Source organism: Physeter macrocephalus, chromosome 7 (genome assembly GCF_002837175.3).
Source record: "Physeter macrocephalus isolate SW-GA chromosome 7, ASM283717v5, whole genome shotgun sequence".
Lineage (NCBI taxonomy): Eukaryota > Metazoa > Chordata > Mammalia > Artiodactyla > Physeteridae > Physeter > Physeter macrocephalus.
This window is the reverse complement of record NC_041220.1, coordinates 66,010,941-66,024,344: the sequence shown is the minus strand read 5'-3', so window position 1 is coordinate 66,024,344 and position 13,404 is coordinate 66,010,941. Positions and strand designations below refer to the sequence as shown.

Sequence of the window (13,404 nt, the reverse complement as noted above, 5' to 3'; positions counted from 1 at the left end):
AATTTCTCAACAGGAAATGAAGGGGGTTTTCTTTGGGGTTCTGCTAGGTGATCAGTCACAGGCAAGCTAACTAAAATCTTGTCATCATACCTTCCCAGACAGTGGTTTCTGTAACTTGCAATAGTAAAGCTGGCAGGGGGTTGAGAGAGTTCTTTGAAATATCCAGGAGTTACAGGAAATGGTAGTAATTTAAGACTTGGATCCAACTTTAGCCAATGCCTCCAGGAGATGATGAGGGTAATGGTAACAAGCAACTACTAGTTTTTCAGAAATGGCATAGTTTTGATTTAAATTTGTAGAATGCTGTTAACATTTTATTTTCTCTCCCTCCCTCCCTGCCTGCCTTTTTCTTTCCTCTCCTTTCTCTCTCTCTCACCGCGCCCCGCCCCCCCAGGAAGTATATGCTCCCTTCTCTAGAACTAACTACTTTTAACGGTTTGCCATATATCCTTCCATTCCTTTTTCTATATATTTACATACACGCACACTCAGAAACTGTTTTGTAGGTGGCTTTAAAAAATTTTGAGGGCTTCGCTAGTGGCGCAGTGGTTGCGCGTCCGCCTGCCGATGCAGGGGAACCGGGTTCGCGCCCCGGTCTGGGAGGATCCCACATGCCGCGGAGCGGCTGGGCCCGTGAGCCATGGCCGCTGGGCCTGCGCATCCGGAGCCTGTGCCCCGCAACGGGAGAGGCCGCAGCAGAGGGAGGCCCGCATACCAAAAAAAAAAAAAAAAATTTTTATATAAATGGGATAATATAGCCCTCTCTGGGCACATGCAGAGTGCCTTTGCTATAAGGTACATTTAAAAATAACTTGCTGAAACTGTTTTTAGATTTAATTATAGAATACGTTTTCATTTCACTCTAAAATTTTCCAGTCCCTATGGGCCTTGGTGAGTTTGATCCTTTGGATAGCCACATTTCATTGCTGGCTAAAACCATTTCCTATCTTTTCAACAAAATACGTCCAGATAATGGTGACAGCCACAGAGAGGTGAAATGTACAGCTCAATAAGGCATTCCCTACTTTTAAGACCCACCCACAAGTCACAGTCAGTCACAGAGTGTCAGCCAAAACGTTTTTTTAAATCCTCAGGATTTCAGAGGCCATTCCCTTCAGCTGTAAAGCCTGGCAGCACTTTTTTTTTTTTTTTTTTTTTTTTTTTTTGTGGTATGCGGGCCTTCCTCTGCTGCGGCCTCTCCCGTTGCGGAGCACAGGCTCCGGACGCGCAGGCTCAGCGGCCATGGCTCACGGGCCCAGCCGCTCCGCGGCATGTGGGATCCTCCCAGACCGGGGCGCGAACCCGGTTCCCCTGCACCGGCAGGCGGACGCGCGACCACCGCGCCACCAGGGAAGCCCCCTGGCAGCACTTTGTACCATTATAAAGTCTACGTCTTTTATAAGCACCAGTACCCTTCATTACTAATTAAATTCTATGTTGAGTACACTTTGCTGGCAAGTCTGCAGCTGACGCCCATCTCCACATGGTGCTCACCTCTAGTATTTGTGTTTAGCATTCTGCACAGCCTGTATGCTTCATTATCTTTGATAAAACTTCTCTTTTAAAAAGCATGAGGCCAGATTTGCTGAGTCATATGTGATGTTATTTTTTTTAACTGCACAAGCTCTACCACAAGGATTTGGGAAATTTATTATCTGACACAAACCTGTCGGGGACTCCTCAGCTAAGGTTAGTTCAAAGACTGTCTATTTAGTAAGTGACTGGGTACTCTGAGACGGTGCTACTCAAAGCAGCTAGTCCAGAATGAGATAAGGTGCTCCTCGTTCTACAATGTAAATCAACACGTTGTTTCATTCAGGCAGAAACTGTTGCTATGAAAAAATGTTGACTAAATAGTGGGCTTGGTGATGTAGTTGATTTACTTTCTGGTGCCAGCTCCTTCACTTGGACACTGGTTTCTGAACCACATGATGAGTAGCACTGTTTAAAGTGCTTTGTGAAATCGAATGAATAAAGGAATGAATGAGACATAGCTAAGATAGATTAAATGACTTTTCAGGGTTGACGTGGGAGGATATGATTAAATAAAACTTTCCCTTTCAGTGGGACAATGTTCCTTGCCTGCTTTTGAGCTGCCACAGAGAGGGAAAGTTTATTTAAGGCACAAATAGCTCAACTGGCCACTGTTGCCTGTACTACTATTATTTCCTGTCTCCCTATCAAGTTCATTTTCCCTGCTTGTGTTTTGCCCTTCTTCCTGTTCTTATCTCCTTTTCCCATGCTCCTGCTATGGCATTTAAAGAGAGAAAAATAATGTATGGAAAGCTCATTGTATGGTCTGTTTTACAACCAGTTAAATATAATTCTCACTACAACAGGGTGAGGAAGGTATTACTGTCCACTTTGTAAATACTCAGAGAAGCTCAGTAACTTGGCCCAGGTCCCCTATGTAATAAACTGACAGGCTTGAGAATTGAACCCAGGTTTGGTTCTCCCCAGGTGGTTGGGTCTCCTACTCTCACATCTGAGGAGGGTGCTAACAGAATCCAGGCCCTGGGACAGAACCTTTTAAGGTGCCCACACTGACACACTTAAGTTCCATTTTGGAACTTGGAGGCTCCATTAATTTCATAGTCACCTACTTTAATTGCCACGGTCCTGCCATGTTGCCCACTTCTCTGTGTTTGTGTTACATACATGTGCGTCCCTGTAGGCTGTGAATTCCTTCCTCTAATCATCTTTGTATCCCTTGCAGCAGTGTATGGGGCTTTGAAAGCGGCACACTCGATGGGTTATGATGTTAAATATGCTAGTCTATAAACTTCTTTATGTGCCTAAGAGAAATATTAAATGAATGAGACTGAGACTGAAGCACTTATACCTTAAGATGTTGCGGTATGAATTCTATTGCGCACGTGCGTCTACTAATAAAGCAGGGCACCGTGAGGAGAAAGGTATCAGGCAGCCCATCCTCCTGAAATGCACTCCTTGGTGTCCCTGGATTATGACTTTTGGAACGTCTTACTAGTCTCTAAAGTCCTTGAGGGCAGGAACTGGTCTTTTCTTTATTGGCTCTCTAGTGCCTACGTTTTCTGGCATACAGTTCCTGAAACTTGAAAAATACTTGTGAGATTGTTGAATGTGCTAAGTTCTCAGCATTTCCTCTTAAAGTGCTGTCACTGGTGCTCACTACGGACCCCCATACAGTTCTTAGATGACAGACTGTATCTGGCTTCGCTTCTGAGGTTTCCTTGTACTGGTCCGACATTTTCTTCTCCTAACTCCATTTCTTCCAGCTCCTGCTTTGCATCAGGCATAATTCTATGATCAGAAGTACACCTGGGAGGAAGGTGAGGGATGTGGGAGCATGGGCACCCTTGTTTCTTCTGAGCAAATCTCCAAAAGGGAGATGTGACACTTCTTAGAAGTATGGTGAAATGAAGTTTGAGGAATCAAAGTCTGAAGGTAATCAGGTGTAAGCTTCCAAGAGTCCTCTCTTAGTGCAGTACTTAATGCCTGTAGCATGGAATTGTGACAACACATAGGAAATGCTGCCTACCGGGGAAGCTCATGAAAGATTCAGTATCCAAGTTTTCCTGGGGGCTGCTCACGTAGGTACTCTTTACCTAAGACATTCCCCAATATCAGCACATTATCAAATGTCCTCGGCATAAACCACATTGTTTCTACAAACTGTTGAGGTACAGAGAGCCCCTCTTATCAGTTAGGGAATGGTGGAAACCCTTCTGAAATCCAAATTCCCAGATGACAGCCAAGAGCCAACCTTGCAATCAGGTCTTTCTACGGACAGCAGTCTCAGGCCTGCTATGCTAATTCCTTTTTTTTCCGACCCCTCAGCTTCAGATTTGTGTGTGGGGTGTGCCACCTTTACAGATCTTACAGGATGTAGGAGCAGTGGCCCCCATCATATCTCCATTTAATTCACCACTCTGGCTCCTGCAAATTTAGATAGATGCTGCAGGATGACAGCAGACTAAAGCAAATTCGGCCAAGTGGTAGCCCTGACTATGGCTGTGTGCCAGATGTGACATCTTGCTAGAGTCAATTAACATGGCTCTGGGTACATGGTATGCGATCAGTGATCGGTTGGGTGCATGCTTTCCCATCCCTATAAAAAAACAAAATCAGAAACAGTTCACATTCACATGGAATTAATAAAAAGCGATGTTAACAGCCTACGTTATAACTCTCCTGCTTCTGTTGTAATTGAAAGAGACCTAATCCAGGTAGATATTCTATAGAAAATCACTTAGTTCACTATATTGATGGATTATGTTAATCAAATGGGATTAGCAAGATGTGACTAGTAAATTTGAGGCCTTGATAAAGTACATATGCTCTAGAGGGTGAGATAAAGCTCATGAAATTCAGGGGCCTACCACGTGAGTACAATTTGGGGGGAGGAGTGTCCAGTGACCAGGGGCACGCTAGGACATGCCCTCTGAAGTAAAAGACAAATTAGTACAACTTTCATCTCCCACTATGAATAAGGAAGCACAATGCCTAATAAGCCTCTCTGGGTTCTGACGGCAGTGTATTACAAATCTAAGAATATTGCTCTCAGTTATATACTGGTGACATGAGGCTGCCAGTTTTGAGTGAGGCTGAAAGCAGGAAAGAGGTCTATGGCAGATTCATATTGTGGTGGAAGCAGGCCTGCTACCTGGGTCACCTAACCTAGCAGACTCTAAGATATTATAGTTATTGGTGGAGGAAAAAATGTAGCAGAAGTTAAAGCAAAACCACTGTATACATACTCTTGATTTTTCTCTGCTCATTTTATTGAATAACTGAATGTATAAAAACCACATAGAGAACATTACTGGAAAAAAATTGTATTCTTCAAATATATAATGGATTCTTCACCACTCAAATTATTTCTATAATAATTTTATCTTTTTATTAAAACTAAATATATATTTTTAATACATTTCATCTTTTCTCAAATGAATGACTAGTATAATTGTGATTATCTTTAGCAACCAAAATCTATTTCTAGAAATTTAAACTTGATATGGAGAAAAATGCCATATCAAGTCTTTTGTACCTGATTTGGTGCTGAGGTTGAACTGGTATATTGGTTTGTTCCAGGATCCAGAGGCTATTCCAAGCTTGAAAGCAAAGTGATATCCTTAGGTTGGCCTTGGCTGTTTAAAGGACCTCTGGATGGCGGATGACTGGCTCTGCTCTGCACAGGACAGTTCCTTCTCAGGCTCAGCTGGAATCTCTGGGAACAGTGGACTGAGGTATGTACCATGTTCAGGCATTTGTTTGGGTGGCAGGTGGGGAGGACCCTATCTCTTATGTCAGATTTCTATCTATTGGTAATCATTTCTCCATAAAAATAAATGGCAAGTGGGCAGCTCTGGGTTCTTGATGATACCAATACTTTGCCCACAGTTCTCTCTCTCGATGATACTAAGACCAACGAAAAAGAAGACAAAAGCTGAGTTCACTGTGAACACTAGTAGCAGAAGTGACTGCGGCAACTGTGACAATAGTGGCAGAAACTGGGAACTGATTCTTGGAAGGGTCTTCTGGGCTTGATTTATTCTAAGCAACCAGTAGAGATATAGGATTTGGATATACTGTGCTTGAATCTATCCTCTTAGTTTTCTCCACTGTCCAATGACTTTAATTTTTTTTTTACTCAAAAACAGGTTGAGGGAAAGAGTCTCCATCTCTATCACAGAATCTACATAAAACTTAAGATCATACCCAAACTTCCCATTAGAGTGTCCACTATGAATTCAAAATTAAATAACTCAAAAAAATAATGGGTAGGTAATGAGTTTTTATTAAGGTAGTAAAAAGATAGGACCTCCGTGATTTCTTCTTAGCATAATGCTAATCTTTCAAATGTGGGTAAAATCCCATTTAGAGGGAAGGTTTGGAATCCTACATAAAAATGTAACGTGCGTTAAAACAGAAAATTCTTAAATATAAAAAAAATCAAGTGACCATATCCTTACTGATATTAATATAACACAAATAAAATTACAATGAACATTGGCAAAAAATGCAGCTCATTTCTAGTTAACACATTGAAATAACTGATATTCAAATTGTTAACTATTATAGCATGGATGTGTGAATGAAGTTCATGAATGTACACATGCTTCAAAGTAGAATTTGGCTTTGGGCTAGTAATTTTATTCTGATCCACAGTGTTTATGACTTTTCATTTCAGTTGTTTTTACGAAGAAATTAGGAGATAAACCTAAATTTCTACCCTTGGATTAATCAGAAAATAACTAAGAGTTATTCTTTCGTAAATACAGTAAGAAGCTATTCTAAAATTGCTGTTTACTTATCTTTTTCTCTAAATAAAAGCTCTTGGATAGTAATCTACTCTCCTAATTAAAGGAAAATATTATAACTCTCTCCAATTCCTATTTTAACTAGAAGAGCCACATCATTATTTTTAATGGTTTCTTCTGTATTTTGTATTTTTAAAAATGTTAGTACTACTTTCTGTAAAATACAAAACAGCATTGAAAATATCCAGTTACTACTGGCATTCAGATTTTGAACATATACCTTTATGATGAAATAACAGTCATGAAACAAACTGTTCAGAACTGTCAGAGTAACCATTTGAAAATCAGATTTATGACCCTCTTTAAAAATTTGTTAAAGCTATGCTGGTTTACATCAAAGTACTCCTAGTGAGGAAATGATGTACTGTACCGAAAAAACAAGACCTCATCAGGGGTCTTCTTAACTTGGCTCTGAACAACTTTAAAAGCCAAGAGATCTGCACCATATGTTGTTCTCAAGGTCAGTACCATGGGATGCCCTGTAAAAAGATCTTTTGGTATTACTGATAACAAAAGCACCTTGGATTGGATCCAAGATGGACATGTGTTATAAATGAATTCTGCTTTGTGGTAAAATACAGTTAAAGTACAATTCAATGTACTTACCATAAAGCCTACATAAGCAAAGGTACTCCTTTGAAGCCAAAAATCTGATGCTGCTACAGTGTCCAGTTTCTACTATTACAGCTTAATGTGGCTGATTTGAAATCATTTCCTTAGTCCTACAGAATCTTCTTGATCTCTTAACATCTTACAATAGTGACCTGGCACTAGTTTAGGTCTATAAAAACATAATTGTCTCAAGTCACCCAAAAACATGACAACCAGCACAAATTTCTGAATATCTTAAAAAAAAAAAAAGGTTTTGGATAATAACACTAATGCATAATGCTGCGGAGGATCCAAAGAAGCACTCTAAATGACGGATATTATTTAATGATGGTAATCATTTTCTGAAAAGCTGTACCAATAACAATTTTAGGTAGAACATAACATGAAATTATTTCATGAAATAGTCTTGTTCTATGCTCTCCTGACACCACCCCCAACAGAAAGCTTCCAGTCTATTTGCTGTTTCTTGGCTGATGAGACATTCATCCTTTAATTCCCTGATTGTCTTCCTCAATGATTTTTGTAAACGTCTTTCTCGGCCTAAAACATTCCGCAGACTTTTCTTGGTATCCTCTAGCTCGCTGATCACTTGATCTAATTTATGCTTAAGTTCCTTTGGACTGTCCATCACACTGTAGCTATGTTCCTAAAAACATAAACACCAAGTTATTAAACCAGACAGACAAGCAGTGAGATAAAAAATTATAACTAGGCCTTAGCTATTTCTCCACTTACTATACTTAGAGAAGACCTTTAAGTTGGTGATACTAAGAGGTTTAAAGAACATAGGAAGAGGATGGGGGTAGAACAATATTTCAGGCGCCTAGGGCCTCCCTCTTTGTCTAAGGCCAGTCATACACGAGAAGTACAGAATCCTGTGGATGGGAAGTACTTCTCACCTGGAGGTAGGTATCTGCTTATGAACAGCATGACATTCACAATGACTATACAGCTTTTGGTCTCTGAGTGTGGAGCTGCTAAGTTTAAGTTTTACCTATCACAAAAACTTAAATTTTTAAACTTTTAACTGAATTGCTTTATTTTGATGAATATTTCACTTTATAAGCTATGACAGAAAAGGAGCACTGAAGCAGGTCCTCAGGCTGGGTGTTATGGATTTAGAGAGGACTCTGGTCTTGGGGTTTTAAAGAGATAATTTAAGTTTTCAGTATTGATTGTGGTTATGTTTATGTGTGCTGGGTAGACTTTTCTTCATCCAAAAACAACACTGACATATCTTATAAATGTGACATAAAATAATTTTGAAAAGCTGTTACTTAATATTAACATTAGTGAAGAGGACTTTGCTTTCAGCCAAGATGAGATTAACATAGACTGGATTGACTCCTATCTAAAAAAACCCCAACACACAGCCAAAAGATGTAAAAATGTTTGAAGATAAACAGACATCAGGCAACGAAGGCAGATACTGCAGAGAGATGGGAAACAAAGGGGTGAGCCCTATGATTGCCCAGCTTACTGCCTTGAGAGAGTTCTAGGCCTCAGTGCAAGGGGAGGAAACCCAGGTAGAGCTTGGTAGATAGAGTTGAGGAGATAGTGCAAAGTATCCAGGGAGACCAAGGTGGCTACAGTTCATAGGACAAAGTATTAGAGAGGAAAGAGCTACACAGAGAGAGAACCCTGGAGATCTTCAGAGGCTCCCCCTCAAGTATTTCCTTGTAGGAAACTGCTCGAGGTTGAGGAAAGAGTAACCAGAAAAGATCAGGAGTGCCCTGAGCTCACAGGGCATAGACACTACTCCCACCAGCCAGACCAGATTCATGGGGCACTGAGTAGAGTATACAAAAGTCTTGCCTCAGTGGTGGAGAACAAATAGCCTGAGACTGAGCACTGTTCTAGTCCTGCCTAACAGCAAAACCTGAAAGGATCAAATTGTTTCCAAATAACCAAACTCCATAACTAAGCTCTAGAAGACAGGACAAAAAACTATCCAACATCCAGCACAGTAAAATCTGGCACTCAAAATTTACCAGGCACGCAAAGCAGCAGGAAAATACGAGCCATAATAAGAGATAAACCAATCAATAGAAACCAACCCAGAACTCAAAAATGTTAGAATTAGCAGACAGGGAATTAACAAAGTTATTAAAACTGTATTATATATGTTTAAAAGTTAAGCAGAGACATGAAAGATATTAAAAAAGAATCAAATAGGATACCTGGACATAAAACTTACAATTTAAATTTATTTATAATAAATTTAATAGATTATCATAATAATAATATATAATAATAGATTTACTATTATTTAAATCTCTTTAGAAGATAATTTACTGTTTAAACAAAAATAATAAAATGTAGTGGAGGTTCATAGCATATGTAAAGTGAAATGTATGAAAGCAGTAGCAAAAAGGGTTGGAGAGGAGAAATAAATTATACTATGATAAGATTCATATACTATATGCTAAGTGGAATAATATCACTTATCATGTAGCCTGTGGTAAATTAAAGATGGATGCTATAAACCCAAAAGCAACTATCAAAGAGTTATGGCTAATGAGTGAAAAAAAGGATAAAATGGAATTGTAAAAAAAATTCAGTTAATCCAAAAGAAGGCAAAAAAAGAAGAAAATGAGAACAAAGAACAAATGGAACAGGAAATAAGATGACAGATTTAAACCAAACCATATCACATTAAGTAATGTGATATAAAAAAATTTAAAGTAATGTAATAGTAATCACATTAAGTATAGAGTTTAAATAATCCAATTAAAAGGCAGAAATTATCAGGTTATATTAAAAAAATCAAGACCCAAGAGTACATGCTGCCCAGAAAAAAAGCACTTTAATGATAAAAAGACACAAACAGGTTGAAAGTAAAGGAGTTGAAAAAGGTATACTACAATAACACTAATAAACAGAGAACTAGAGTGGATATATTACTATCAGACAAAGTAGACTTCAGAGCAATGAATATTACCAGGGATAAAGAAGGCCATTTCTTAAAAATAAAGGGGTTAATTTATCAAGACATAAGAATACTAAATATTTAGTACCTAATAACAGCTGCAAAATGTAACAAGCAAAAACTGACGATTTAAGGAGAATTAGACAAATCCACAGGTATACTAGAAGATTAACAGCTCTCTCTCAATAAAAGATAGAACAAGTAGACAGAAATTAATTAAGAATGCAGATTTGAACATTATCAATTTGACCTAATTGACATTTATAGAACATTCTGGCTAACATCAGCAAACTATACATTCTTTGCAAATGCATGCAGAATGTTTACCAAGACAGACCATATTGTAGGCTATAAGTCTCAAAAAAAAGAATTAAAAGCATTCAAGTCACCCAATGTATATTCTTTGACCACAACAGAATTAAGTTAGAAATTAATAATAGAAAGATATTGGGGAAGTTCCCCAATATTTGAAAACTATATAGCATACTTCCAAACAACCCATGGATCAAAGAACAAATCAAAATGGAATTTGGAAGTATTTTGAACTAAATGAAAATGAAAACACATTTAATTTGTGGAATGCCGCTAAAGCAATACTTAAGGAGAAATTAATATCACTAAATGCTAACGTTAGAAAGGAGAAGCCTCAAATCTATGACCTCAGCTTCCAACTTAAGAAACTAGAAAGATGAGCACATTTTACTGAAATAAGTAAAAGGAAATAATAAAGATGAGTGGAAATCAGTGAAGTAGAAAATAAAAACAACATCAAAGAAAAATGAGAAAAATCAGTGAAAGCTAGTTCCTGACAAGATCAATAAAACTGAAATCTCTAGGCAGACTGATCAGCAATGAAAGAGAACAGAAACAAATTACTGATATCAGAAATGAGACAGATGATATCACTACAAATTCTATAGAAATTGAAAAGATAATAAGGAAATGTTTTGAATAATTTTAAGCTAATAAACTTGACAACTGAAATAAAATGGACAAATGCCTGGGAAGATAACAAGCTCCTTAAAAAACTTTCCCACAAAGAAAATTACAGCCCCACATAGTTTTACTGGGGAATTCTACCAAATATTTATAGAAGAAATAACTGCAAATCTATACAAACTTTTCTAGAAAATTGAAAAATAAGGCAACATTTTCTAACTTGTTCTTTGAGGTTAGCATTATTCTGATACTGAAACCAGACAAAGACATTCAAAGGAAAGAAAACTACAGGCCAATATTCTTTGCGAACATACAAGGAAAGATTCTAAACAAAATTTTAAGTCTAATCCAACAATATATAAAAGGGATAACATCATGAAGAAGTAGGGTTTATTCCAGAATACAAGGCTGGTTTAACATTAAGAAATTAATTGGGGAATTCCCTGGTGGACTCCGCTTTCACTGCCAGGTTCAAATCCCTGGTGGGGTAACTAAGATCCCACAAGCCATGTGGTACGGCCAAAAAAAAAAAATAAAAACAAGTCAATCAATGTAACTAATCATACTAACAAACTAAAAACTAAAACCCAAATGATCTCTCAACAGACACAGAAAAAGCATTTAACAAAACTAACATTCCTTTCTGATAAAAATTCTCAGCAAAGTAGGAATAGAAAGGCACTTCCTATGTAACAGTATGGATGGACCTAGAGGGTATTATGCTAAGTGAATTTAAGTCAGACAGAGAAAGACAAATACTGTATGATTTCACTTATATGTGGAATCTAAAAAACAAAACAAATGAACAAACATGAAGCAGAAACAGAGTTGTAGATACAGAGAACAAACAGGTGATTGCTAGAGGGGGTGGGGAGGAAAGAAACAGGTGAGGAAGTAAGAGGAACAAACTTCCAGTTACAAAGTAAATGAGTCAAAGGTACAAAATGTACAAGTGTTGGGAATACAGTCAACAACTATGTAATATCTTTGTATGGTGACATATTGTAACTATACTTATTGTGATCAGTTTGAAATGTATAGAAATATGGAATCACTATGTTGTATAACAGGAAATAACATAATGTTGTAGGTCAATTATACTTCAAAAACAGACAAACAAACTCATAGAAAAAAGTTGAGATTTGTGGTTATCAGAGGCAGGGGATAGGAGGAGGGAGAGTTGGATGAAGGCAGTCAAAAGGTAAGAACTTCCAGTTATAAGAGAAATAAGTACTAGGGATATAATGTACAACATGACAAATATAATTAACACTGCTGTATGTTATATATGAAAGTTGTTAAGAGAGTATATCCTAAGACTTCTCATCACAAGAAAAAATTTTTCTATTTCTTTTATTTTGTTTATATGAGATGATGGATGTTCACTAAACTCACTGTGATAATCACTTCCTGATATGTGTAAATCAAACCATTACTGTACACTTTAAACTTATACAGGGCTATATGTCAATTATATCTCAGTAAAACTGGAAGAAAAAAATTGAAAGGTACTTCCTCAATCTGATAAAGGGCAGTTATGAAAAACCTACAGTTAACATCATATTTAATATCATATGAATATCTTTAATAGTGAAACACTGAACAACTTCCTCCTAAAATCAGAAGCAAAGCATAGAGATCATTTCTCAGTACTTCTCTTCAACATAACCTTGGAGGTTCAAGGTAGTGCAATAAAGCAAGAAAAAGAAATGAAAGGCACTCATATTGGAAAGGAAGAATTAACACTGTGGTTTTTTTTTGGCCATGCCACGTGGCTTGTGGGATCTTAGTTCCCCAACCAGGAACTGAACCTGGGCCCTCGGCAATGCAAGCGTGGAGTCCTAACCACTGGACCGCCAGGGAATACCCTAAAACTGTTGTTAGTGACAGACACCATGATTGTCTATGTAGAAAATCTGATGACCTCTAAAAAAAGCTTTGATAATATGTGAGTTTATCAAGTTTGACAGATACAAGATTGATATACAAAAGTCAATTTATTTAATAGAGAGCAGACAGCAGAAGCAAGAAGAACTACAAGCCTGCAGCCTGTGGAACAAAAACCACATTCACAGAAAGATAGACAACATGAAAAGGCAGAGGGCTATGTACCAGATGAAGGAACAAGATAAAACACCAGAAAAACAACTAAATGAAGTGGAGATAGGCAACCTTCCAGAAAAAGAATTCAGAATAATGAACGTGAAGATGATCCAGGACTTTGGAAAAAGAATGGAGGCAAAGATCGAGAAGACGCAAGAAATGTTTAACAAAGACCTAGAAGAATTAAAGAACAAACAACTAGAAGAATTAAAAAACAAACAAACAGAGATGGACAATACAATAACTGAAATCAAAAATACACTAGAAGGAATCAATAGCAGAATAACTGAGGCAGAAGAACAGATAACTGACTTGGAAGACACAATGGTGGAATTCACTGCCACGGAACAGAAAAAGGAAAAAAGAATGAAAAGAAATGAAGACAGCCTAAGAGACCTCTGGGACAACATTAAATGCAACAACATTTGCATTACAGGGGTCCCAGAAGGAGAAGAGAGAGAGAAAGGACCTGAGAAAATATTTGAAGAGATTATAGTCGAAAACTTCCCTAACATGGGA

The 13,404-nt window shown here is 37.7% G+C and overlaps 1 protein-coding gene and 1 long non-coding RNA gene across 7 annotated transcripts in view; one reads left to right on the top strand and one right to left on the bottom strand.

Annotated features, from left to right (window-relative positions):
* Positions 1 to 2,608: 2,608 nt before the first annotated feature.
* LOC114486577 (uncharacterized) lies at positions 2,609 to 5,223 on the top strand. 2 transcript variants are annotated; one of them, XR_003680555.2, is made up of 2 exons: positions 2,609 to 3,311; positions 5,074 to 5,223. It is a non-coding gene; the product is annotated as an uncharacterized lncRNA (long non-coding RNA). The 2 variants fall into 2 exon arrangements; XR_003680556.1 differs by lacking the exon at positions 2,609 to 3,311 and adding an exon at positions 3,321 to 3,426.
* Positions 5,224 to 5,752: 529 nt separating this feature from the next.
* THAP6 (THAP domain containing 6) overlaps positions 5,753 to 13,404 on the bottom strand; it is a 19,075-nt gene continuing 11,423 nt past the window's right edge. For all 5 annotated transcript variants that reach the window (XM_024115403.3, XM_024115405.3, XM_024115402.3 and 2 more), the window contains one exon: positions 5,753 to 7,560. In XM_024115403.3, the coding sequence (XP_023971171.1) occupies positions 7,303 to 7,560 (258 nt within the window). In that variant the 3' untranslated portion in view covers positions 5,753 to 7,302. The remainder of the gene's footprint in view (positions 7,561 to 13,404) is intronic.